At 39.7% G+C, this 27416-nt stretch overlaps 1 protein-coding gene across 3 annotated transcripts; it reads right to left on the reverse strand.

Annotated features, from left to right (window-relative positions):
- Positions 1 to 464: 464 nt before the first annotated feature.
- Positions 465 to 27391, reverse strand: STIL (STIL centriolar assembly protein). 3 transcript variants are annotated; one of them, XM_090048693.1, is made up of 17 exons: positions 27343 to 27391; positions 26899 to 26980; positions 23031 to 23138; positions 21313 to 21428; positions 20777 to 20964; positions 19644 to 19891; positions 18136 to 18219; positions 17920 to 18006; positions 15788 to 15935; positions 14507 to 14616; positions 13532 to 13634; positions 11485 to 12555; positions 9563 to 9728; positions 7860 to 8082; positions 5794 to 5983; positions 4819 to 5075; positions 465 to 2331 (listed from the first exon to the last, which is right to left on the reverse strand). In XM_090048693.1, exons 2-17 carry the CDS (start codon positions 26940 to 26942, stop codon positions 1503 to 1505), a joined length of 3972 nt encoding a protein of 1323 aa, XP_089904819.1. In that variant the 5' UTR covers positions 26943 to 26980; positions 27343 to 27391; the 3' UTR covers positions 465 to 1502. The 3 variants fall into 3 exon arrangements, with proteins under 3 accessions (XP_089904819.1, XP_089904818.1, XP_089904820.1); XM_090048692.1 differs by having other exon boundaries at positions 466 to 2331; positions 13520 to 13634; XM_090048694.1 differs by lacking the exons at positions 21313 to 21428; positions 27343 to 27391 and having other exon boundaries at positions 466 to 2331; positions 13520 to 13634.
- Between the last annotated feature and the right edge of the window lie 25 nt (positions 27392 to 27416).

Genomic DNA, 27416 nt, shown 5'->3' on the forward strand with positions numbered 1-27416 from the left:
AAAGTTATGTTAAATCAACATTTTAAGTATATCCATTGGGGCGGGGGGAGGAGAAGTAGAAAAGAGGGTGGTTCTGGTTTTGTTAAGACAGCAGTTTGTTTTCTCATGTAAGATTCAATCCAGCTTCAACTAAATTCAATGCGAAAAGGGCTGGCACTGACTTCGATCGGAGGTGGACCAGGGCTTTGGTCACAACACAGGAAATGTCAACTTGGGCTCAACATCCCCTAAGCAGGAGATCAGAATAAAAAGGTGCACAAACATTGCTCAGGAAGCACTGCTTTTATGTAGCTGGGCAATACTTGTCCAAAATAAGTGGCATAATAGCCACAAAAAGGTCAATAGATTCTGAGATGCCGGCTCTCCATTTTATTTAGGATTAGAAATAATTTAGGAAAGACATTGATTGTTGAAGTGGCAACCGCTGTTACTAAAATTGAACAAAAATCCAAAAGATCTCAATAGCAAAACAGAACATTCAAAGAATGAATAATTTATTAGATTCAAACTCAAAGAATGTATAAACTATTATAGGATTACAAAAAGGCTAGTTCAGTAATGCACTCCAGAGCTTTGATGACAGGTTAATTTACATATTAACACAGAAGAACAAATAAACCAATTAGCTTGCCCATCTCAAACTTCTTAGTGTTGTTAAAAAGTTTGAAACCATGTGAAACATCACTATAGCTGATGTACTTGGTCATTGACTTTAAATTAACAGTGATTGTTAAGTGGTAAATGTCTCATAGATTAAACGCCACAGCAAATGAAGAAGATAGAAAACTAACCTATTGATCTTTGTTGCTTATGGAACACCTGCTCTGAATGATTAATATTTACTTTTCAAATAAATAGGCATTCATTCCACAAAAGGTATAAAAAGTGCTACAACTTACCAACTTTCCTGGTTAAGCTTTCATGATACATAAATTAAGTGGTTATTATGTGTGCAATCCGGACGGATGCAAGTAATTTGATACAAAGATCAGGCTCGTCTTGGGTGAATTTCAGAATTCAGTGCTTTCACTCTGTTTGTATTTTTAAAAAATCCACAAACAATATACAACATACCTTATGGCTCAAGGCTGGTCTAAATTTTATATAAAAAGTGGAGTCGATGCTCAATAAAAATGCAATCTCTGAACTGTTACAAGCAGACATCATTAGAGGCATGTTATAGAATGGACACAAACTGGGTACCACTCTCAACCGCTTGACCTTTTGGATATGTAACATATATCCAGACTGTAAACCAAAGTGCATATGGACTTGCAAATCTGAAAGCCAAACCCTCGTGAGGTGAGCATGTGGCGAGTCACTGGAGCACAGGTAGATTTTACACTCAGTTTTGTCAATCATTTGGTGCCAAGGTGGATTAATGACCTAAAAGAACCCAAGGCCCTCCTCACTGGCTTCTTGTAATCTTGTTTAACCTTGACAAGGCTCCGCGTCCATTAACTGCTGGTTGATATTTTATTAAAAAAAGAAATCAAAGCAATTCAGAACAACTTCGGTAACTGTCTGAGGTGTTTTACATCAAGAATGGTACCAACTGAATTCACACTGTCCCTCTGATTTAAGGTTTCAAGCACAGGAGCTTGCAGGTTTTCAGAGAAGATGTGAACATCTCCTAAATTCTGCCTGCCTGGTTGTTGAGTGAATTCTACTTTCCCAGGTAAAAGTTTGGTTTTGGGCTCTAAATCCTTTTGAATGGGACATGAATCCTCCTTTGATCGATGAAGTACTTTTGGAGGAAAGATTTCATTTGTAATATTTTTTAATACAGGACTGCACGAGTTTGTCAGAGGAGTGCTGGCTGACTCACTGTCATATGATTTTATATTAGCAGGTGATCGTTCACCAGCTCTCTCAGAATGCTCTTTCCAGCCTTTAAAACCTTCTAATGCAGGCTCAACCTTTGGCTCCGACACATTTTCACTCTTGCCAACACTGATCCTGCTGTTTTGAACCTGCAGATCCTCCTCGTCGTCACTGCTCTCATTGCTTTGAATGAGTCCATATCTCTTCATATACTTCTTTGTTGCAAAGGACATATTGTTTGGCGAAATTAAGCTAAGGCCCACCATGCTCTTGTCTATATTTGTATGCAAGAGGTTTTGCAAGGATGAATCTACAGGGCTTGTTTGGCTCGAGTGATTAAGGGAAAGTTGAGAGAGCTGATTTTCACTTAGATACTTGAGTGCTATCGCATTTGCTTCCATGCTGAGATCAACTACATTTGGAGTTAAGCCGCTCATACCCACATTAGCGAATGACATGTAATTAAGTCCAGGGATCACTGCTTCAGGATTTATGCAGGCTAATATGCTAAAAAACACAAAGCACAATGTTAGCATTACTGTCCTTTTATATTGTGACACGAGTACATATTTCATTATGATTTCAGATCAGCAAATAGTGAAGACAATGTGCATTTTCCCCACTCCTCCAAATTTATAGTTTCCACATCAGACTATTCCTTAGTATACATACTTTGCATAATAATAGGCACGCAGGTATTGCTAGGCAGAAAACAAATTAAAGTACTCCCTGAATAATCTAAAACTGACCACCATATCTGTGAAGGGGCACGTCCAGGCAGCCTTTGGGGTTTGTAGTTTTAAACCAATAGCCCAAACATTTGTCCGGAAACCAGAGCAGCATTGGCTACCTTTTCCCCCTACCCTTTCATGTGGTTATCTAGATCATTTTTATCCAGATGAAAGATATCCCTGCTGGTCAAATATTGTACTTTGCCATTGCATGCAAATTCCAGGAACGCAATAGGGATCTTGCCAACATATCCATTTCCAAAAGCCAAAAAAGGGGAAAAATCTTGCTAACGATTTTTTTAGTTACTCAGACAGTTTTTTTTAAAGAGATTTGTTTCAACATTTACTTTTCCTGATTTACGTATTTTTTCCAATCACTGCCTCAGGGCACTTCCCCCCACACATACTGAGAATGTCTGTTTGGAAAATCGCTTGAAGGAGACCGGCACTTGCAAACTAGTGAATCTACTACTCACCACATACTCCCAATGAGTAAATCTACAGTACTAGTAACAAGAGATTTAAAGTGTCTATATACCCAAGTAATGAACACAAGAGCTATGAAGCCTTGCACAGACATTCAGTTTCTCCTAGGAGAAACCATGGGTGTACAGATGTCCAGGCTTTCTCCCAGAGTAAAAATGGCCACTCCAGGAGAAAAATAACCTGGAAAAAACCATAGTGAAATCATTCCCGGGAGATTCTCTTGGAAGAGTGAATGTCTGTACATGTTGTGGCTTCTCTCAGAAGACAACGTAGTTCTCCAGCATCCCTGCCTTCCCCTCCAGGAGACAGTGCTGCTCACTGGACTCTGCTGCTCCAGCAGGGAGCAGAACATACCCCCTTTCACAATCCTGTCATTATGCTGCTGGGAACACAAGCTCCCCATGGGCCATCTAGGTCAGTCAATCAGCAGACGCCCTGCTGCCATCTATTGACTGGCATACTACGTGAGCCTGCGCACACACCAAGATGTGTGCACAAGGACCCCCCGTCCCCGACCTGCACAGTGTCAGAACTAAAAGCTCTCTGATCTTCATGGCTTCACCTTTTGAAAGTCTGTACATGTAGCTCTGGGTAACTATTTTTCTGAGAAGAACATTAACATGGGAAAATTCTCCCGTATTATCTGAATGTGTGTACGCAGATGCAGAAGTTACCAGTAACTAGTGTATGGGGCCTTGTTCTGTTTCCTTGCTCAACTTTTCCACTGCTCAGTAGGGAATTCTGGAAAAAGGCCTTTAACAGCCACTAAAATGGCAGAACAAAGATCTGTTTCAGATAATTTATATAAAAAAGCCTTCCAGTTTGCCTTACAGTTCCACCCCATCAATGGAAAACATGGGTAGACCACAAACTACCAATGATACTGGAAAAAAAAATGTGTCTGAGATAAACAATAAGATACACAATAGAGATCACTGCAAGGTTTGGGGAAAGCACCTCCTGCAGTGCAAGGCTAAGAATTGTCCTGTTATCCCCAATAGGATAGGCTGACCTCCTCTTGTGGACAAAACCTGGCCTGGCTTGATACAACTTCTCCGATGCTGCAAGGGCACTTCACTGGCATGACAAATGTACATAAAGCTGGCTTTGATGCACCTGGGTTAGCCGTTTAGTTCTCTCTTCATCTTGCCCCCCACTTTTGGACCTGTTTGCCCTCAGCCTAGACTCATGGGCTGCATCTTTCCTCACTGTCTCTACTCCCTCCATACGTCTGTGCTTTCCATGTCACTTCATAGATTAGCTGGGACAGCAAACAGACATGACATGAGGGCAAAACCAGTCCATGTCAAGCTAAAAAGTCTGATAACAGCTGAATTTATCCCCTGGAAATCCTGAACAACAGCTAGACTTCAAAAAAATAGCCACACACAATTAAGTGGTACTTAGCTTTACCTTAATTAAAACAAATTTGTGGCAATTTTTATATTCTATACTGGACTATACAGAGCAGTAAATATCACTTTTTAGAAGACTAATGAAGGCTCTTTCTTGTGACAGCATCAAGGTTGAAGGATGCCTGGAAGTGCTATATGAATCTGTTCTAATAGTTATGGAGTCATCCTGTACCCATAAGTATTTGGATGGAGTCAAGACTTTGCAGTGGAATTCTCTAAGAAAATATTTTAGTAGCCTCTAGTAGAAACCAAACTAAAAGGTTAGACTAAATTTGAGCTCCCTGGATTTTGTCCCTTCTGCCTCAGTCTTTGCCCATTGGGTCCTATCTGAAAACAAGGACTAGCAAAGGCCAAAGCGTTACCTGGCATTCTCCACTTTGTGCATCCTTTTCTTCATTTTGTCAGGTGATTCAATATTCACTCCAAGAGTCCTTAATTGCTTAAGGGTTGCACTAACCACACTGTCTTTATCTGCCAGACCTGGGTCAGGTTCTGAATTTGTTTTCTTTGTGCCATTATTATTTTGTGATATGGTACTATTGCTGCTGACCATCTCCTCTTTCACAGAGGGGTGTTTGCTTTCTTCAGAGGAAGACTGTAAGAAACGATTGACTTGACCCTAGATAGGGAAAATGGAAACAGACATTTGAAGTGTGCATAGATTAATAGGGTTCCCGGGTAACTGCATCCATATCCCACAAAATACAACACAACTAAATCTGCAAATAAATTGTTCTGACAAAAGAAGCCAAATTAGACTGCTTTTGATGTGTTTCATTCATGTATATTAATGTAAACATGCAGCACTCCATTGTGCAATAGTGAAAAACATTAAAATGTAAGATTTGAAATTAAGAAGGCTTATACAAAAAATTGATAGATTTATAAACACCTGTTATTCTTAAAAAATGTTAATCTGTTTCAAAGAAGAAATTGTTTGATGGTAAAGAACAGAAGCAGTTTGCAGGGAAATACTAATTTGTGAATAGCTTAATAGCATAACTATTGCTATTAAGAACATAATTTATTAAAACTGTATACAAAAACAAACCATTTAGGTCCAGAAGAGACTGAAGGACAAAAAGACTATATAGGCCTTAAAAAAAACAACCCCAAAACCAAAAAACAAGTGACAAGCTTGACCGAATCAATGCACAATACAGAAAACAGAGGAAAAAAAGAAATGGATGTGACAACTGCATAGTCTGACCATGCAAAAGCCTGAAGGTTTGTGACTGCATAGAGCCCATAGCAGTTCTGACAATGATTATTCTTATTCTGGAAGTTTTAAAATAAAGTATGAAAAAGCTTGTTTTTGGTTTGTTTTTTTTTTTTACCAATATATCCTGGTAAAACTTCTGATCCTCTGAAGGGTGACTCGGCAGTGATGGGACAGCTGGCAGCTCCGGTTCATTTGTTACCACCACGTGGTTATTAGCTCCCTCTGTTGGTCCCATCTGTAAACACATGCTAACACTTTCTCCCAACAGGGAATGTGGAGCTAATGCTGGAGAAACTGGCTCATTCCTGAGAGAGAGAAAGAGCATGCAGTTATTGTGAGTTAATACTGACATTCTTGCTTTCCATTTAAAAGTGATGCAGTTATTAGCGCTTTGCCATTTAGTGAAAGCAGTATGAACAGGACATGCTATTTTTTTTTGTTAAACTCTTGTTTTGGGGGGGAGGAATCTTACCATCACCTCTCAAGTACTCTGGATATTAAAGATTTTGAAAAATTGGGAGTGACTGCAGAAAAGGTTCAGGGTCACAAATACAGTTGGAGGGTGGACAGTGAAAGATCAAAGAGGCTGCATGAGGTTTATCTAAAATATCGAGTGGTAACTTGATAATGGTAGGAAAATAATTCATTGCAGGCGGGGGGGTGGAGATCTGTGCAGGAAGGGGCTTTAATCTAGCAAGAGGCAAGCATTATGCCAAACATATTCATATTAAAAAAAAAAGTACAATTTTTTAAGCCATAAATAATTAATTAGCCACTGGAAAAGCAAACTAAGAAAAAATGGTGGGTTCTCCAACTCTTCAGGTTGCCTTTCTAGAAAACATGCTTTAGTCAGAGTCTAGGGATTAGGGTTACAAAAGAGATGATATTAGCTGATCTCACAGTGCTGTCTGGCCCTAAAATGTATTTCATGTCCTGCAAAAGTCCTCAAAATTCAACACTGTATTGCTCCATCAAAGCCTTAGAGGAGGGCTGTCCAGTTAGTGGCCCACAGCAGCATACAACCCAAGAGAAGTTAAACCCGCAACCTGTGGGGCTTGCTGGAATATCCTTACCTACTGCCAAATTTGAAGTCTTCAGTTGCCACTGGCAACTCAGATCAGCAGCAGGGGGAAAAAAGGAAGGGGGGGATGGGAGGGGTTAACAGCTGCATTAACCCCATGGGTTCTGGAGCCACTGAAACACAGTGTCTCTGGCAGCCAGGATGCCAAGCCACCATCTCACCAGCGGGGGGTAGAGTAGGTTGTCTGGCCCATGGGGCCAAACTGATCAGACAGCTTTGCCTTAGAGAGGAGTATATTATCTCTCTCTCTCTCTCAGATATGCACACGCTTCAAAGTAACCAAAACGTTTAATAACTTTTTACTGGAAACTAACACAAATAATTGGCGCTGCTATTTACATTTTAAGAAGAACCCATTTTGTTTCATGCACAATACAACACAATGCCATGCATGTAACCAGTTTCTACAATAAAAGGAAACAAAGTCCAAATTGAAGTATTTTACAGTTACTGATATGAACAAGAAGTTCTAAGAATTAGATTGCGAGCCTCTGCATCAGAAATGCAGCTAGGCTAGTGAGCCATCCCAAGGCACGTGGGAACCCCTGTATCGGATTGTTATCTGTGCCTGTAACAGCTGAGGGCAGAATCTGGGATGACCCCCACCATCATCCTAAAACAAACATGAGTGATAATGGAAATATCGGAACCCAACCAATCAATTGCATGTGCTGAAAGAGATAAGATTTAAATCATGCACTGTGCCAGATAGTCAATGCAGGTTATCAATTACTGTTCCAGTAGCAATTATTCTTCATTCCCAGCAAGCAACACAAACAAGCAAATCCCACTGCTATCCAGTATTCATTCTATAAGAATAAAAGTCCTGGAGACGTTCCACAGGCGTATAAAGGCAAGTTAAGAGTTCCCTCTAAAGCTATACACAAGAAAGAGGCTGATTTAAGGTCATTATGCACATTCACTAAAATTGGCAAGTGGATATTGCTTCCCTAATTTGGGGGTCCCAAAATAGTATTTATCTGTAGATTTCTTTAACTTTATCAGCTTAAAGATGAGTTGCATAATTCTGAAAGAAAGGTTGTTGCTTCTACATGACAAGTAGTGAAAAAGTCCACGATAAGACATTTTAAAGTATTTACCGGAGTACTGCTGGATTAGTTCCTTCCGCCACATGGATACTCTCTACAAAACTGGGTATGTCAACAGCCTTTAATGAGGAGGCAATGCTTGTATTACTTGCATCTTGCTCAGTGTTAACTGAAATGCTCATATCTCCCTTAGAAATTTCAGTAGCATCTTTTTTGACTTGAGACACAGAGTCTTCTCGTCTTTCACATGGTGCATTCCAAAATAAACTAGCACCTAGCAGAGGAACATGTATGTAGTTAGCAATCTGAACAGCCAGAAAGTCATTCACTTTCCAACATTTTGCTCTTTTAACACAGAGGAATTAAAAGAAATAAAACTACACAAGAAATAAAGCTAATTTAGTCACTGTGACGAAATCATCAGCAAAGCTAACCGCACTTTATCATGCATCTGCAGATACGTGACGAACAGATCCAAAGAGGTGATACTTCCCCTCCATGCGGCACTGGTCAGGCTACAGTTGGAGTACTGCGTCCAGTTTTGGGTGCCATACTTCAAGAAGGATGTTGATAGCCTCGAGAGGGTCTAAAGGAGGCCACTTGTATGGTTAGGGACAAGCCCTACAAGGAGAGACTGAGGGATCTGGACCTCTTCAGCCTCCACAAGAGAAGGCTGAGAGGTGATCATGTGGCAGTCTACAAATTCATTACGGGATACAGCAAGGGATTGGAGATGCTCTGTTTACCAGGGCACCTCTTGGGGTAACAAGGAACAATGGTCATAAATTGACAGACAGCAGATTTAGGCTAGATATCAGGAAAAACTTCGTGGTAAGGGTGGCCAAAATTTGGAATGGGCTTCCAAGGGAGGTGGTGCTCTCCCCTACCTTGGGGGTCTTTAAGAGAAGGCTGGGTAGGCATCCAGCTGGGGTCATCTAACCCCAGCACTCTTTGCTGCCTAGGCAGGGAGTCGGGCTCAATGATCTGTTGAGGTACTTTCTGACCCTAGCATTTATGAATCTATAAACAGATTGGGTTTTTTGTTTTTTTAAACCAATTTTAAATCTGAATTGCAGTTCGGAATAAATCTGAGAAAGCTGTAAAAACTAACCTACTTTATCAGATATTTAAACTGCATTTTAAATTCACCAAAAGAAATAGTTGGTTAATATAATTACTGATGTATATACCTACTTCTAAAGTCGTCTGAGGTTAAAAACAGGGAAATAGCCAGAGTCAGACTCTCCCCTCCAAATCAGCCACAAGCTTTCAAGTGGTCATGAGAAACAGGTACATAAATGGAACAGATTCGTCCCAATTGAGGGACAGGGAACAATATAATTGGACAAATATTAATCATTATAAAATAATACTACTTTTGGAAAGAATATTATTGGGAAAATAGAGAGGTTGTCAATGATACATTTTAGATATTCTCAATGCTGCATGGCATACTATTGCTAAAGGATCCAACATTACTGTGACTGAATCTGGGATTATATACAGGACTTCAATGAAAACACTGAAAAGGTAAATTCCAGTAACAATCAGGCATAGCTTTCACCTCCTAGAAGTCAAGAAAAACTATAGTCTTCCCTTGCAAACCAAAAAACAGGCCCAATTTGGAGCTACTTGACTCTGATTGTGTCTTGAAGAGAATGCATTCAACACTTTTGAAATCAAGCCCAAGAAAAATCCTAGCAACATAACAAGATTCGTAACTTTGTTACTGCAAAAGAATAAGAAACTGTTACCTGTGCTCACAGCAATGCTCACACTTTTTCTCATTTGTAAATTTGGGGATGACTGTGTTTCCATGGTGACAAATTCCACTTGCTTCTCAGACTGCAGGGTATTATTAGCCGTAACACTTTTAGTGGAGCAGGGGTGAAGAGTCTGTGCTTCCAACAAACGTTGGATCTGTTAACAAAAAGTGAGGATATTAGGTGACACTAAGTTGCTACATTTGTCTTTCATCCCTAAAGATCTGGATTCAAATCCTGTTTATGCTGTAATGGAAAAGTTTCATTGGAGGATTCTAGTTTCCAGTGCTTAGTATGATTTTTAGTGTCTCTTTTAAGCTTGGAAAAGCAGATTAATAAAAGGTCAGGGTGCTGTACAATAGTAAAATTACACAGAGAATTTGTATACAGCTTATTTGAAGCCACTAGTGAGTGCCTTTCATATAAGGATTATTTACAACCTTTGGGAGCTTAGCTTTGCAACCAAAACAAAGCTCTTTAAAACTTGGAGTAAGGATTTTTGTTACACAAAGTTTTATTTTATATACATACACCAAAAATCCCTACTCCAAGTTTTAAAGAGCCTTGTTTTTTTATAAAGGTCCTGGAGTAGAAGAGTATTTCATATGGTCCTTAATTACATGATCAAGGCACTTGCAAAAAGGAGCAGAATTCAGGTTTCACAAACAATTAAAAAGTCTAGTGTTTTTTTTTGGTTATAATTTTGATTGTCAAAAATAAATAAAATAAAATAAAATAGCTTCCAATTTCTGTATTAAAAAAAGGTAATTCTGTTACATGGAACTATACCATGCCCTTCATTGTCGTCATCATCATCAGGGTTTAAGCCAGGGGTGGGTAATTATTTTGGGCAGAGGGCCACTTACTGAGTTTCGGCAAGCCATCGAGGGCCACATGACAGGCAGCCAGAGGCAGACAAATATTAATTTTCCACATTTTTGCGGGGCCCTCCGAGCCAGATAGAATGGCCTGGCAGGCTGTATTTTGCACACTCCTGGTTTAAGCCCTAAAGTTCCAGAAATGACTTGCATCTCTTGAACTGCAGAACCATGTTAGCTGATGTGGGGGAAGTCTGCTATCTGAAGGAAGAAGGAGAACGGTCACTTGTACGAGGCACCAGGTCTAACATAGCTGCAGTGGAGGGTGAGGGGAGGAAAAAAAAAAAAAAAAAGGAGAAAGCCAAGCTTTATCTACCCCTTTTCCTTTGATGCTCTGTAAGCATCCTGGCGCTTTGTAAGATATATTTTCTTTTACAATTTTGGCAGATGTCAGAGTTCTCCAGAAACATGCAATCAATGCAAAGACCATGGCAACATGTTCAAAAACAAGATAGCCAGATTTGAACTAAATTCAGTGGACAAGCAAAAGGTGCATTTTAGCCCCAGCACTTGTTGCCTGTTGAATTTCAACAGCCTTTTGCAAATAATGGATATTTTTGCTTGTTTAATAAGGTCACTAATATGTTACAATCCATAAAATAGATGAATTATTGGAGGAGGCAGGCAATAAAAGAAAGAATAATTTATAAGAATGCAATCTGCTTTAGCTCTTCATAGACATTTATTATAATTCCAAAGTTACTGGACTATTAGACTATGCAGTGAGCTGCCTTACCCATCTAGAAAATCCATCCATCTGCAAAACAAAAAAAATCTGCTGAAAAGAGTAATTGCCTGTTACCTGATTGCAAATGTAACGATCGGGGGGGAAAAAACCCCCCTTATCTTTAATTTTAGTAGAGACCAGTGGCGTTGCGTGTAATGTAACTCGGTCCTAATTTGATATGACCCTTCCCCACCACACACACACGCACCAAAGAAGAGAGAGACAGTTGCAACTAATTTCTGTTCATCAGTGTTACTGCCAGGAAGCATTTACTAGGTAAGGGAAAAATAAGAATATCCTAAACAAACCTGAGCTTGGAGTAATTTTAGTTGTCTATCTTGTTCTGCAAGAATCCTGTAGGCATCAGGAGATAGTCCCATCGTTCCATGATCTGATCCCACTACAGGGGCAGGAATATGGGTGCATGGTGAATGTGCAGCACAAGACTGTGGACTGCAAGGGCTTGAACATGAAGGAAGTCTCACTCCAGGCGATACGCTGTTATCATGAGGAGAACAAGCCCCCATTTTTCCACACCCTAGGGATATTGGGTTATTTATGGTACATACTGGACTACAGCAAATGTTTGGACAAGCAAAATTCTGATGGAAAATTGCTTGGGTACTCTCTTGAGGGACATCAGACTGGATTTCTAGTGCATGATTGGGCCCTATTTTACTGATTCCTTGCCAAGCATTTGTTGGACAGTACTGGATGTGTCCATGAAGCTGACAACAGCTGCATATGTTGGCTGGATAACAAGATGGCACCTGAGGAACTGGCACTTGTAGATCTGTCGGTTTTCTTGAGTTCTGGGGTGAAAAACCAAAGTTGTATTGGAAAGGCTGTAAGGCAGCAAGTGGCTGCTTAGAACTGGATGTCGAAGGTCTCCTTACTGAATGTTCCCCTTTTTTGTGTGTGGCTCCATCAAGATTTGACGCAAGTCTCTCAGATGGCACCCTCGGCTGATGTACAGATGTATCAGGAGAAGGCCCACTGCCTGGTGTTGAAGAAGAGGAAGAAGATCCAGATTTTTTTCTTGTTTGAGGTCCACCTTTCCAACAGTTTGGCTGTTGTAGAGAAATCTCCTTTCCTCTGCAAGATTTCAAAGTTGGAATTTTCGGGTTTAGCTGGTTGGGTAATAGTTTCAAAGACAGATTGCCAGAAGAGGTGCTGAAGTTTGGCCTATCATTACCAGAGCAATGTTTTTGGTTGGACAAAGGTCCTGCTGAACAGTTCTTTTTCACAGATGTATGCACTAGTGGTGGGAGATTTTTGGCATTCATATTTTCCACAGGTTTAGACATAGGTGCTGATTCTATGAAGCTACCATCAAAGACAAGGGATAGTTCAGGAACTGAAGGATGAATACTAGTAACCTAGAAAGGAGAGTTACAAGAATTAATTGAAGTGCGCTTAAGATTTTTCATTTAATCTTATTTCATTGAAAATGTAGATTTCTTTGTCCTTCTTGGAAGAAATGTGCAACAGAATCCAAAGCTGCTGGGTCCAGAGTTGATAAAACCTAACACCTGGAGTTGCTGGTATTGAGCACACACGCACATAATTCAACACTGTAGAATTCAAAGATGGGAAAAGAATGTGTACTGCTTTGTTAAGAGGAGAAATTAATTTCACCCTGCCTTACAGGGCATGACATCCAAGTCTCCCAACTCAAGGCACTATTCTGGGGCAGGAAGTAGCATATTCCTGTCTCCTTGCTGTGAAGCATGCCCTTCCTTTACATTATCCCCAATCCAATGAGCTACTTGTCCCTAGACTGGGCTTCAGTCTTTATGTCTGCAATGACTTGATATTTATGGATAACTGCTGAACAGTCTTTAATAAATAAGTTACAGCTATTCAAACCATTTAGACTAGAATAGAATATGGTTTAAAGAAACAACTAATTACAATGATTAAATGTCCATAGCCTAGGGATAAAATGGGCAGTCCTGTAATTAGGGAAGGACCAGTGGGACCTGCATTTCTTTCAACTCAAAAGGTCCAGTTCAATCAGTTTGTTACCCTTCCCCTCACTTAAACAAAAAGCCACTGCTACTCCACAGCAGTAAGATCTGAGTGGCTCTATTCTTCATATTACAATATAGTGCATAGTTTCACAACAGAACCTGTAGTTTCATTTGGGATTTTAGAATTTTCTAACAGAAAAGTCTATTCTCCCAGGAACAGATGGACTGACTGGACTACGAAACAAAACTACCAGGTCCATGTTGGACAAATGAGTCTCTGCGACTCCCCTGCCTCCCAATTAGTGGTGAATCAATGTCTCTCAAAGCTCTCAGGATCCCTGACAGGCTTTACAGAAGAGTTATTAGTTACCTGCTGACTCACTGGGTGGGGGCTTGGAATTGGTCTTGGAGACAAGTCTTCATCTTCCACACCAGAGTCATGATCACTTACTGACAGTTTGTTAGGGGAGGAGCCTTGCAGAGGACTGAAAAAAAGAAAAAGCTGTTGTGAAATTGTTTGCAACAGTGATCAGTGTGAAAGCAAGAGTGAATGAATGCTTATGATGATGGCTATTTCTCACATATTAACAATGAAGAGACTTGTGGGACATGAGTAACAGTTCTGGAAGAACCAACTGGTAAGCCTGTCCTTACTACTCTGGTAGTGTCAAGTGGCAAACAAAATGTTAAAGGACCACAAAAGCATAAAGATAAATGGACTGATTAATGGTGTCCACCTGTTCCAAAAGTGTGTAATCAAAAAAATAAATAAATAAAATAAACTAAGGTCTTTTAGAAGACATTCTAAGCTGATTTACAAGGTTTCTTTTTAACATCTTGAAGTGAGAGAAGAGTAGAAGCAACATATCTATCATATCTTTAAAACAAAATGCCATCTTATTTCAACATACAAGCCTACACGGTGGATTTATGAAGCCTAAGCTTCCCACTATGCTCATATCACAGCTGATATACTGGAAGGCAAGGACGTTTTCTTTTCCTTTTAAAGGAAAGGACTCAAGGACAGTGTCATATGGAGCACTAGAGTCCATACTGGAGAAACAGATATTCAGAAAGATTCATTTAGGTGGACAAAAACTTTTAATGATCATATCTAGTGCAGAAATCCCCAGAAGTTCCTCAAGAAACATGTTCAGCTTGTGGACTTTCTAAGCTAGGAATAAGAGTCCATGCACCTTCCTTGTTCAAGTGATGAAATACTAGAATGGGACAATCATTATCATTCTACAACCTGAAATGTCACACAAACCAGCCGAAGAACCTAATCCAGCAACAAGTGTTGGGGTGGGAGGGTAAGACTTTGTGTATGTATGAAAATGACATTTGAAAGATTCACCTTCTAACAGAAAGAGTCTTGGAAACTTTACTGAAGAACTCAGTTTCTGCATTCTGTTTTTCCGCATTCAGTTCAAACAGGATAGGATGCTTGTCTGAAGGTTCAACATTCTGAAATGAAATGAATGTGTTTATGAAATTGAGAGAGAAACAAAAAAAGTCTGTGGTGTCTAAACTGCAGGTCTAGAAAGCTACACTGCAGCACCAAAGGGCAATGGTTTTTAAGAAAGTCTGTATTAGAGTGCCAACTGAAGAGATGCTTCCTTTCTCTAATTTCCAAATGAAGTGCTGGAATCCATTCATTGCTACAAGGAGCATCGCTTCCCTAACTATTGATGTCCCATTGCTTCTCTCAAACCAACAAATCTAATGCAATCTATAAACAAAGAGCAGCTGCTGGCTTTGTTGGTGAAGCCGCTCAGCAGTTCCCTTCCTGGAGGCCTTCCCTGTAGATAATTTACAGGAGCATGGGGGCCTTAAGCAGAGCAAAACAGCTTGCCAAAGGAAATAATTAGGGCTTTCACTAGAACTCTTTGGTCTTCCTGAAATGATTTGTTCGGCCCATGGACTGGAAAGACTGACTTCAACAGATACAAATATGAGATAATTACATAAAAACTATAAATTTAAAACAGCAAGAGATCCGTGGACCAGTCACTGTTCCTGTCCTTTCTCTTTTGGGTTTGGTTTGTAGTATAATTAACACTTTTTTTTTTTTATTTGCACCTCTTCACAGAAGCATGCATGACTCAAAATTATTCTTCTACCTGCCTAGTTCACCCAACATGGAACAGTCAAACCAAACAACAAATTTAGAAATCTGAGCAATACTTATGCCAAAAATGTGACTGCGCAATGTACATCAAGAAAGTAGACTTGTCATGCTATATGGTAAAAATTATTTGTTATACCCTGAGAAAGTAACAGCTTGATTTAGACGACTTCACTGGGTTTATGCCTCTTAAATTAGTAAGTTAGATTTATTGCAGTGATTACTCTAATTTGCAGAGCTACACCATTTTCTAGACATTTGTTTCTGTGCAAGACATTAATAATTTCTATGATTCAATTATGCTACAGTTCAGTTTTTATTTACCAACCTACTACTGCAACTGAAGTTTTGAAGATGCATTAAGCAGAGGCTTCCTCAGCCGGATGAAGAGTTTTTTAAATCCAAGAACTTGCTAAGAATTTTTTTTTTCCAACTATTTAAGCTGGTCTAATAAAAGATATCAGACTTACTCAAAGAATCATGTCTGCCTTAAGCAATCAAGCCACTTACTCTAAAGAGGTGTATAGTTTCTTTGCTGGTTAGCAGCTGGAACCCTAGTTCAGTCTGTCCACTACAAGGAAGACACTCGTAGAACTCTGGTTCCTTATGTGTCAGAGAATAGAGTGTGATAAGGAACCTCCCAGACTCTGAAAACACTCTAGATAAGAGGAAAGGAAAAAAATTAAAACCAAGTTTCAGACTCAAGAAAAATCCATTTTGTCACCTAACCTGACCGTTGTTAAAGACCTCCCAGCTTACCAAACCACCCTCCCCCTCAAAACAAAACAAGACAAAACAAAACAACACACACATATAAAAACAGAGGACACCACTCGTACTTTGAGACAAATTGGCCTTCTGCATGGAACTACATACAAGCCAGGTGGCCCTTCCGTTGTTGTTGTGGATGGAAAGAAGAGAGTGTCACAAGAAAATACCGGGCTTAAAGAAACAAACAACCAAGACAAAACAAACACCCCCCCCCAAAACATGACAAACCCGTGAATATTTGGCATCTTAAAAGATTCCTAGAGCACCTCGTTCATGTTCCAGACACGATGAACCTGTGAACCTACTTCATTTTGAAGTCTAATATTATAGATTCTTAATGAATCACTAAAGCAGTCCTATAAACAGAATATTTCTGTTTTAAAATGTACAGTATTTCAGTTGCTTCTACATTTTCAATAGTGTTCCTTCAGCATTAAGATACTGAATGTTTTGAGAAGATCATCGTTTAAAAATTATTATGCTAAAATGTTTGCTGCATCTGGAGAAGAGTAGATGAGAGGCCAACTTAAAATCCTAAACTGAACAAAAAAAGATCAAGAAAAAGGAACAGGGCAAGGTTCAGAAAGTATCATTTGTGGTAGTTGTTTTTAAATTACTAGCTAAAGCGTCTCTGAAACAGACTGGTTACATCCTTAAAATGTGAAAGAAATGGGAAGACAAGCAAAAGGAACAGTCAAAACTGCAGTGACTAACACAGCAAAATGTATCACTTCCAACTTAAGTTTCAGGGGCTTGCCTGTCCAGGAAGGTAATTCTGATCAAAGCAGATAAGACTAGCTACTTTACCTGACTCCCCATGGGAGTACTCTTATGCCAAATAACCTTAATCTGTTTCCAAGAGTAGAATCAATAGAGGCTGAAGTTAATGAGAACCTGGCGTTCTATTTACCAAGGAATGTTCAAAATCTTATTAGGCACCAATCTGCATCATTCAAAGGTCTGTAGATATCTACAGTCTGGCCCATGGTGATGAGAAATAGTCAATATCACTACAGTTAATACCTACAGTCAAGAAAACAATTTAAAAAGCAAAACATGCTTGACTAGCCTTTTTTCTTAAGTATCTGGCACATTCAAGATTAGTTTAGTTATTGCCTAACTTCAGAATGCTGTTTTGGGGGCATTTAATTGAGTTCCAGTTTCCATCCAAATATAGGTTAGCACAAATTAGAATGTCATTCGCTGTTTCCTAACAAACACACACTAAAACTTAAAATGGCTAAATGTAAAGCTAGGTAAATCGCTTACATGTATACAAATATAGCATAACCAGTTGTTGGCAAGAAGTGACACCAAATTTAATATAAAAACGGTATTTAATTTTAAAATCAACGTTCTTGAATGGTTACACTAGCTAATAAGAACAAAAAATTCCCATGGAAAAGAAACACAAATTTAAAAAAGATTAAAGTCCAATTGTTTAAACTGGGGTTTCTTGCTTGCCACTTTAAATCAGTGTTTAAAAGTCAATCCAGCCTGAAAGATTAATATTTCATCCCTATCCTCTTCTGATCACTACTGGGGTGCTTACCTGGTTGCTTAACATTACTCTTCAGAAACATTAATACTTTAAATACAAATTAATACTTTAAATTAACAATAATACAAACATTAATACTTTAAATTAAAAATTAAAAGACTTTACGGCCAGAGGAGACCATTAGAGTCTTGTCTCCCCTCCTGTATGGCACTCAGAACCACAGGACTCATACTGTTATCTCTGTACTCAATTACCCAAGGTGGACATACATTTATGGGTGTCAAAGTGAGAAAACAAGAGTAAGTTTTCTATGCTATCGTTCATATGTTGTAGGTCAAGCTATCCGTTACTTTTTTGTAGAAATACTTGCCTTTCTTGAATTGAAGAACTAAACAAATATCGCAGGCAACAGGCCCAGACCTGTGGACTGTAGACATGGGTGATGCCACTCAGCCAACTAAAAGAAAGGGAAGAAAGGTTTTGCCATTAAAAACGGTGTGTTCTTCACGACACGCTTATCAAAATATTCCATTAAGTGTTACCAATACCAGGCAAAGAAATTATGTAAAACAAAACAAATACCTACACTCCAACTAATGGCAAAGAACAGGCTTTGGGATCAGATTCCAACACCAGAAGCAGTTTTCGGGTTTGGTCCATTGTAAGGTATCTGAAATAAAATAGGCCAACTGTTTCTTTTTTCCAAAGACTCAGGAAGTCAAGTACAATGCTTGCAAGTAAATTCCATGTTAAAATTACACTTTCAGAAGATAATGTAGGGAAGTTTTGGGTGGCAATGCTTTCTCCAGACTCACTTCTTGGGCAAAACAGATACTCTTGAACTGTGGTATAGGACAGAAAAGCTTCCCCACCCTTTGGCTGCTGAGAACAGAGGAAGCCCCTGCAGGCAAAGCCCCAGGCTGACAGGCCAAATCAAATGGTTCCGCAAATTCGATTCAGCCCATGGACCACAGGTTGCCAACCCCTGCTCCAAGCTATTACTGAAGCAAACATCAGCTATATAAGTTTGTGGCTTCAACAAACAAGGAATACAGCATCTTAAGAGCAATGTGGTATATATGCACAGAATACTAAACTAATTACAGCTGACCCCATTTGGCTGACTGGTTATCTCCCAATCCACAGCTGAAAATACAAGGTAGTACAGAATAAAGATGTATGAAAGTAAAGTCCTTTTTAACATACAGGAATGGAGAGGTATTTTTTCAAGCTCTTACAAACAGCAAGTTATTTCCCAATCAAAAAAAGGAACAAGAACTCATTATATAAATTTAAGAGGAGAGAAACTATACAACGTGTACCTGATCAGACACCTAAAATTTTGAATGGAGGTGTGGACCCCTTTGAATTGTAAGTGTGGGTATTCACATACTTTTGAATTAGAGTCATCTTTCGTGGACCCCTTAGACATTGGTCTGCAGACCCCTGGGGGGTACACAGACCCAGGTCCAAAGCCACCAGATTAGACATATGGTTGATTGTACTTGATCAGCATCCCATGTTAAAAAACTGCATTTTGTTCTGGGATATTTAACTATTTGAAACTCTGCCATAACACAATGTTCATCACTACTTCCACTTACGAAGTGCATTAGCCATTAAAAAGCTTAATTCTGACATCTTTCAAAAGCATTTGTAGGCAATGTTTATAAGAAGGATATTTTAAAGCAAATTCTTAGGATTTGTACTGCAGGAACTTCCACTAATTTTATGTGTATAATTTTCTAGAAGACAATACGTTGACTACCATTAATTCTGTTATTTTCTCTATTCCTACATAGAGCTACAAGCTTTGTTAACTGAAGCCCAAAGCAAAACCTCCAAGTAAAAAGACATGTTATGCAGAATCAATTCTCCTGCTCTCAGCTCTTTGAGGAACAGTGTCTTATGTTTACTATGTTAAGCTACTGTGAAATAGTTGGATCGTCTTACTCGGAAGGAGAAAGAAAAAAAAAGCACTGTATATTTTACCAACGCTCCACTGCGGGGAAAGGATCTCCCTCATTGTGCTATCATGCTGGAATATGCAACTAACAAGCAGTTCAAGCTAAGTTAACATTAAACTTCACTTACCCACACTTGTAGGTCCCCTGAACTTGTGAAATATTCATGTGGCTGCTCAAGTTTCTTGCCAGGGCTGTAGGGATGATTGGGACAGATTTCACAGGAGTATATTCTAAGGTATTAGCCATAGTAATGGCTGCCCAGTGAAAGTCAAAATGTAGGTCGTCCATGTTCTCAACAGAAGCAATATGAGTTCTAACAGTAAGCAGTTTGGAAATATCCAAAGAGTCTCTACTGCACAGATTCTGCCCCAGACCCTGTGAGAGAGTGGAAAAACTGTTTAAAAAGGTGAGATAAATATATGATGCGATGTATATAAAATATTAGTCGTGTGTAGGAGCTTAAGTCATTGATCAGGCACCATAAAAAAAGAAAAAGAATCAACTTCAACCTCAAAAACTAATAGCTACATTAAACAGAATGAAAAGGAATATAAAATGTTTCCAGAACGGATAAAGCTAGATATCCCTTAAGCATTAGTTGATAACTGTTGTAGGTTATACTGGGAGTACAAGACAGTGTCCAGTTTCCTTCTGACACAGTAACTAATAAATACAAATCCATATATAGGCAGACAGGAGGTCTAAGAACTAACCCAAACATTTCCATCCCAAAAATAGGCACAGGGAAGTAAAGATATGCCAAATACATAATAAAATGTGGCTAAATAATTTGTGACCTTTATACGTTACAAAACAGCAATAAAAAGAGGCTGCAAAGGTTATTTGCTTTGCGGATGACTTTAAGGCAAGTTGATATTCAGGTGTTAGTGGTAATAATTAATGATAAGGTTTTAGGGAAAAGTGCCCTATAAACTGAAACAGTAATTCACAAGAGAGCTTTTGGAGCACTGCAAGTTTTCTTCATATTAGCCCAACAATCAGAAAATGACAGAAGTAAACAACAGCGGACTTCATGCTGAACTGGTCCCTGATACTCTGCCAATAGAAGAAGCTTACTGGGAAGATTATGCAGACCAAAATGCTTATTTCACACAAGACAAACAGTAATTTTTCAGTCACTGTTTTGTGTGTTGGATTCAAAAACTCATGGTTAGGAAGCAAAAATACTATGTACTTTATAGTCATATCTTCATGTCAATTTACTATTTAAAAGATGGAAAGATGCCAGGGCTCATTCACCTTAAAAGCCGAGCTCAGGTCCTCAGAACTGTGCACTATAATATCTCCTGAAGATGATCCCCAAACGTTAACTGTACAAGGAATCAAGAAGTCTCCAGGAAGAGGTGCAGTTGGGACTTTCTCTAAGCCACCCGTTACTTCTCGACCAGGATCAAATCGGTCTATTATCAGTGACACACCTTCACCATCTGAAAATGAAGAAAAATTATGACAAAAAGTTGAGAAGTAATACACTGCCTATTTCATGCAGAAAAAAAATCTAATAAAGTTTAATTTGCTCAGTCACCTAAAGCAACAAGAAGTTAGCCAGTTACACTCTTACTTCAGCGGTTCCCAAAATGACAGATTGTGCATTAAGGTTGTGTCGTTTTAAATCAGTAAGTACCACGAGCCAATTTTTGTCATATAAAGTAATTATAATAAATCTGCTAATGTGTACCACTGACAGGTTGTCTGTGTACAACTGGTGGTACGGGTACCACAGATTGGGAATTGAAGCTCTACTTAATGAGATATTTCTGTTGTTAAATAGTTACCTTCATCCACTGCAAGAGTTCCAAGCAAAAAACAGGAAAATAACCTTTTTTCACTTTGTTTAGCATGGCGGTAGGCAAGATGCAGCGTCTTCTCCATCATTAATAATCTAGGGTTTCTGAAGAAGAGAATGATTTATGTAGGTCGTGCAAACAACATTTTAGATCCGTCTAGAAATTTAAAAGATCTTCTATCCTAAATGAGCCATTCAAGAAACAAATATTAGACTGCAGAGAAAACCAAACAAGTGCAGCAACAATGCAAAGCCATAAACGAAAGACGGGAAAGCTTCAGTGCCATTGTACAAGAACTCTGGTCACCAGTGGTCAAAATAGATGAATTCCGTGCAATTGGAACATGTCTAGTGAAGGGGGGCAAAGCTACTACGATGATAAGGGGAACTGAAAGCCTCTTCTACAGGAAATAGCTAGAAGAGAGCCTTGTTTAGCCAAGAGTTAAGAGGGGCCGAGTAGGCATAGGTTTGTTCTCTATGAACACAAAAGAGTAACACCAAGATGAGTGAGGAACTATTTAATTTAAAAGACAATGTTGGCAAACACCCCCAAAGGTTACAAATGGGGTATGAGTAAGTTTAGCTGAAAATCAGAAAGGAGATTTATGACAAAATTAGGGTTCTAGAAGAGCCTTCCAGATGGACAGTGGAGAAAAGAAAGATGGAACTTAATCAGTTTGTCATTTGTAACCCCTTGTATAACACTGGGGTTGCCTACAATAGCAGGAAACAGGACTCTGACCTAAGATGCATCATCCATCTAGGATCCCAAAGTGTTACTTCCCTGAACAGGAAAAGATGCAGATACCATGATCATAAAAAATAAGTGTGGAACCCAAGACATTTTAAACTTCAGATGCCTTTTTCGTAGACTACTTCTAGAGTCAAAACAAAAACTCTAGAAGTGGAAGGATTGTAGATCGAAGCTGTTGCCTGTGTAAATTTAAAGCAAGCCCAAAGTGTGCCTGCTCAAGGTTAGGTAAGAAGCTCAGAGCTGAATATTAATGAACAGTTATGTTAAAATTGCCATTTAGAAAACGTTTAGATCTTGTGAGGAGAGTTATCCAATGCTAATCTGTTTAACTGAGGTTGCCAAACAATTCATGTGACACTTTTTCAGTATGGTTCTTATCAGTAGGCATGTCAAGACAGAAGACTGCTAAGCCAGAAAAAACAAAAGACACACTTGTACCTTACAATTTCTGTCTACCTCTTCTCTGAATGGGCAGGTTATAATTGATGGGAGCATCTCAACCCCGTTAACTGTGGTTTTGTACGTGGACAAGAGACCTGACAATACTTCAGAGGGAAGGGGCTAGATACGTATACTGTAGTCATGGCAAGATACTTGTGAGGTAATGGTTGCTGTAAACAGACCTTCTGCATAGTCCCACCCTGAACTGCAGCAGAGTCATAGCAGACAGTAGCTTCTGCAGGTCTGGGATCTAGGAAAGTCAGGTTCTTTTGTGTATGTAGAGGCATAAAAGAATACAAGGTCGCCTAGAAGGTTAATCTTCACACGACCTCTCAATAAAATTTTACACAAGGCAAGTTTTGGTGAGCTAGTTCCAGAACAGTCTATTACCAGGGTGAAAGTAATACATTAATCTCCAGGAGGAATGTGACAGAGGTGTGCTCTGTACACACGTGCAATAACCTTCTCATTTAAAAATCTCCAACTCAAACAAAGGTGGATCTTACTTATACCTGTAAAAACTGAGATGTGAGCCAATAACATCTCCTATGGGTGTTGGATCCCAAAGTGCACACTTGGATGGAGGAAAGGCAAGTGGTACCATTCTGCTTGAAACAATCCTGCAAAAGAAAAAGTAGTCAGAAACATATTAAACATAATCTGTGTAGTTTTACTCTGTTTTGTTTGGGGGACCAGAAGACAGACTAAGGAAAAAAACAGAGGTTTGGGATTTTTCAGAAAGTCAAGATAACTTCAGCAGAAGTTTTTTTTCCTTTAAAACAGATAAGGCCAGCAAGACATACATTTTGCCCATTTTAGAAGGCTTATTGCTACAGCTCCTTTGTATACTTTTAGTATGAGTACCAAGATAATGCTATTTTTTTAGCTTTATCTAAGTATTAAGTAAAACACAAGGGCAAGGCAGAGTGGAGAGAAGTATGAGGACTGGAAAATGAGCAATTAGAAATCTTCTCACTTAACTGGGAGTATTTATTTATTTTTTAAATAAAGAGACACTTGCAAGGTCAGCTTCCAATTTCTTCAGCAGTATTAAAGTCAGGATTTGCTCCATTAAAAAGGAGTATACTTTAAATACTATGTAAAGAAACAATTAAGTCAAATAGCATACAAAACACAGGCATATCATATTGCTACCACCACAGCCTGTCATTGCAACCATAGCCTTAAACTGGATTTGTGACATTAACCTGTAACCATTCAATTTTCTGTACACCGTGGGCATTGTCTACATGGGACGCTTATTGAACACGAGCGTAATAACACTGCCCTGTAGCATGGAGGTTAAAAACCATGCTAATAGCCTACTGTGCAGTATTAGGCTAAATGTGCAGTAAGCATCACTAAACCATGTGCCGGTGCTACTGTGAAGTAATTGTACTTACTGAGCATTTAGACAGTACTTTATTAAGCAAGTACTAAACTAAATGCACAGTAACTATGGCACATTAACAAATGAGCAGACATGCCCAATGTCTATCAATTTTACTCTAAGAGCTCACCGAGCCATATACAAGCCAATGCTTGTTAATTTAGCATATTTTATTTTTATGTATAAACAAAATACTAGGTATACTTAGTGATCAGAACCATAAGGTCAGCATCCTATCACAAACATTTCAAGGAAAATTGTTGTGTTTGTTTGTGTATTTCCCCTTAATATATATGTGAATCTCCCAAACATAAAATGGGTCAAGTTATTTTCTCTACAGCTTCTTTCTAAACTCCCAGTTCTCTCGTAAGAGATTTCTCCATCCTGAGGCCCTGCCCCATTTGTCTCCTTTATCCTTTTGGAGCTGGCTATGACGGTAAAGGCTCTCAGAAAAAAAAAATACAGCCAGATAAATCAGATTCCTAGTTTAGAATCTTAAAAGGAAGAAGCACAAATGTACAGTTTTTCAAAGCCAAAAAGCTGTATGCACATCTTCCCACAAAATTATTGCTTTAAACTGAAGCTTTGGTTTAAGTACTGTTTTCTCTATACTGTCTACCACTAAGTACTACCACTCAACTACTCAAAATCAGAAGCAACTACCACAGAACGCCCAACTCTTAGAAGCTGCCTCAACATCTAGACAGCTAAAAGCATAATTGATTAGTCTACCATTCTAGTTTAAGTGAAATATATAAAAAAAAAGTCAAGTGCAGAGCAAGTTAGATTCTTTCAGCTGTAACAGAGTATTAGTAAGTTAAATAAGACAATATGCCTGTTATTAAAAAAGCCATCTATGTTCCACTACAAAAAAAAAACAACCACCAAAAAACAACAACACAATTACACTCAATGTTAAACTTACAAGTAGTCCGACTTAGTTGAACAGGACTATTCACCTGCTTAAAGTAAAGCCCATTGATACATCTTTGCAGAAATCTGACTATGGTCCAGAATCTGGACAGTAACTTGAATCAGGCTTTTCTGGCAACTAAGGAACTAAGAAACAGTTTGAACACACCATCAATAACACATTGTTTGGTAAGTTTAAGTGTGTCAACACTGCTCAATAGGCAGGCAAGGTTCTTTGGGTAAATGTGGTATCTTTTATTAGCCCAACTAAATAGTTTGAAAAATTGTTCTTTGCAAGTTTTTGGATACAAACACCCTTGGTTCAGGTACTGGGAGAGTCTGCAGTTGTTATGTGCTCTCCTGGATGGGACAGAAGCCAGCATCAATATTGTTCAAAATACACTATTAAGACATTTCCTGACCCAGCATTATATATCAAGGGAAATGGGAAACAAAAACTGACTTTTAATTATTGTCTATATTTTGTTAACTTTCAGGCACAGGAAAGTTTTGTTTCTTCCTAAATGAAAATAATAATCAACTGAGTAAGAAACGAAAAGACAGGAATGGAAAAATCAGCCATGCCTATGAAAGGTACTGGTTTCACACATCTGAGAGGCAGAAGTCCAACAGTCACCAGAGGAAGCACGGCTACTCCCAAGGGTGGCCATTGTCAAATGAGCAGCTAGAAAAGATCCTGTTTTTTCTTTGTAGCAGCCCCTCTACATTTGAAAATTATCTATGTTAGTGAGGGCCAAAGTTTTTGACAAGTGTTCCACAAAACAGCTCTCCTTGTATGCCACCTGATCCTCATGCCCTGCCCAATCTACTGCTCTTTTCTACTCCCTACCTGATCTCCTGCTCTGCCGTATGCTTCTTTCCCTCTCTCTTGTGCTGCCTGCCTCCTCCCTGAGTGCCACATGGAGACTGCCTGAGTGGTGGCACTAGAGCCACAGGTCGGCTCTCCCTTATTTACAGCGTCATTGCTTTCTCTCATTCCTGTCTCCATTCTTTCACACCCCCTCAACCCTCCATGTCTCTTATCAGGCACAAAAAGCTGTCTCCACCTGTCTGTCAAGCCCAATTGCCTCCATACTGCCCACCTGACTACTTCCCCAGCGCTCATAAGCCATAGTACTGGGTTTTTGATTGTAGCTGTGCTGGTCTAAGGATATAGGCAGGCAAGGTTTTTTGGGCAGATGTGAGATCTTTTATTGGTGGTCTAATAAAAGATCTCACATCTACCCATAAGCCATACTATACATTTAAGAAGTTAGTCGCAATCCTTATGGGACCTTTACCCTCACTTTGACTGACACCTGGATCCCACTGTGACCATTTCCACCATACATGCCTCTCTGCATTTCCCAATGCTCAGTCCGCATCTTGGCTATTCCAAAATGGGAACCCAATTCTCCAACTTGGCATTGGGTTAATGAAAAGGTGAAGGTGTGACAAATCGCAGAGGGTCAGACAGCACAGACTGGAGACAGTTACAGGAGACGGAAGAGAGAAAGGAAATGTCTCTCCAAGTGACAAGTACTGTATGAGAACAGACCCTGCTTCTTTAATGGATGTTTAACATGGGGGAGGTGGGGAAAATCACTTAAAATCAGAATGAAAAAAAGACAACAAAAAAACCTGCTTGGAATAAACACGTAGAATTAACCCTTCATCCACTCACATTACCAAGCCTTTGCCCCTTAATTTAAACCCCTTTGTCCACTCGCATCACCAAATCTTTGCCCTTTAATTCAAACCCTTCATCCGCTCACATTACCCAATCTTTGCCTCTTAATTCAAACCCCTAAAATAAATTATCCTGTAATGAGGATGGTCTTCGAGACAAAAGCAGCATTTCAAGCCTATGCAGACACTATTTTGCAGGAGAGGACTTCGACGAGGGCCTCCAGAAGCAACTCCCGCATGACTCATCCGTCAGCAGAGCAACTCACAACCAACCCAGCTGTCCTGAGACCTGGACCGTGTCCATATCCGTGTCCGCGCTCTCGGCAAGGGGGGGGGGGCAGGGGAAAACAACCCGTTTCCCAACAACAGCGGGGCAGAAACGCGGCTACCTTGGATCTGCCGGGTTTCCCGAGCCCGCACGAACCGCCTCCATGCCCGCAGGCCACCAGGACCACAGCGCAGTGCTTCTTTCTAGGAGGGGAAGCGAGATGGAAAGGACTCGGTATTTAAAAAAAAAGGACGGAAACATGAATCCAACGACAGAAATTAATTGCAATGTCTCGGCTGTCACATCAACTATGAGAAAGCCATGTCAGAGGGGAGTGGGCGGTGTGTTCAGGATGGAAATTTAATAGGTTAATGTAAATGAAATAATTTAATTAAAAATTAAATTAAGTAAAAAGAAGTCCTGAGCCAATCCAGACACGGGGCCTGGCCCCCCCCCATGCATATGGGCCCCAAATTTGCCCCCCCGTCCCCAAACTGTCCCCCCCAATTTAGGGACCTGCCCCCATGAGAGCCCCGGGGCTGGGAAGGGGAGCCCAGGCCCTCACCGTGCCCCGAGGGGAAGACCGCAGCCTCCGCAGGCCCCTGACTTGGAGCGTCCCGCCCTGCCGCCCACCCCGCT

The sequence above is a fragment of the Crocodylus siamensis genome, chromosome 5, assembly GCF_052110815.1.
Source record: "Crocodylus siamensis isolate JL-2025a chromosome 5, ASM5211081v1, whole genome shotgun sequence".
Taxonomy (NCBI): domain Eukaryota; kingdom Metazoa; phylum Chordata; order Crocodylia; family Crocodylidae; genus Crocodylus; species Crocodylus siamensis.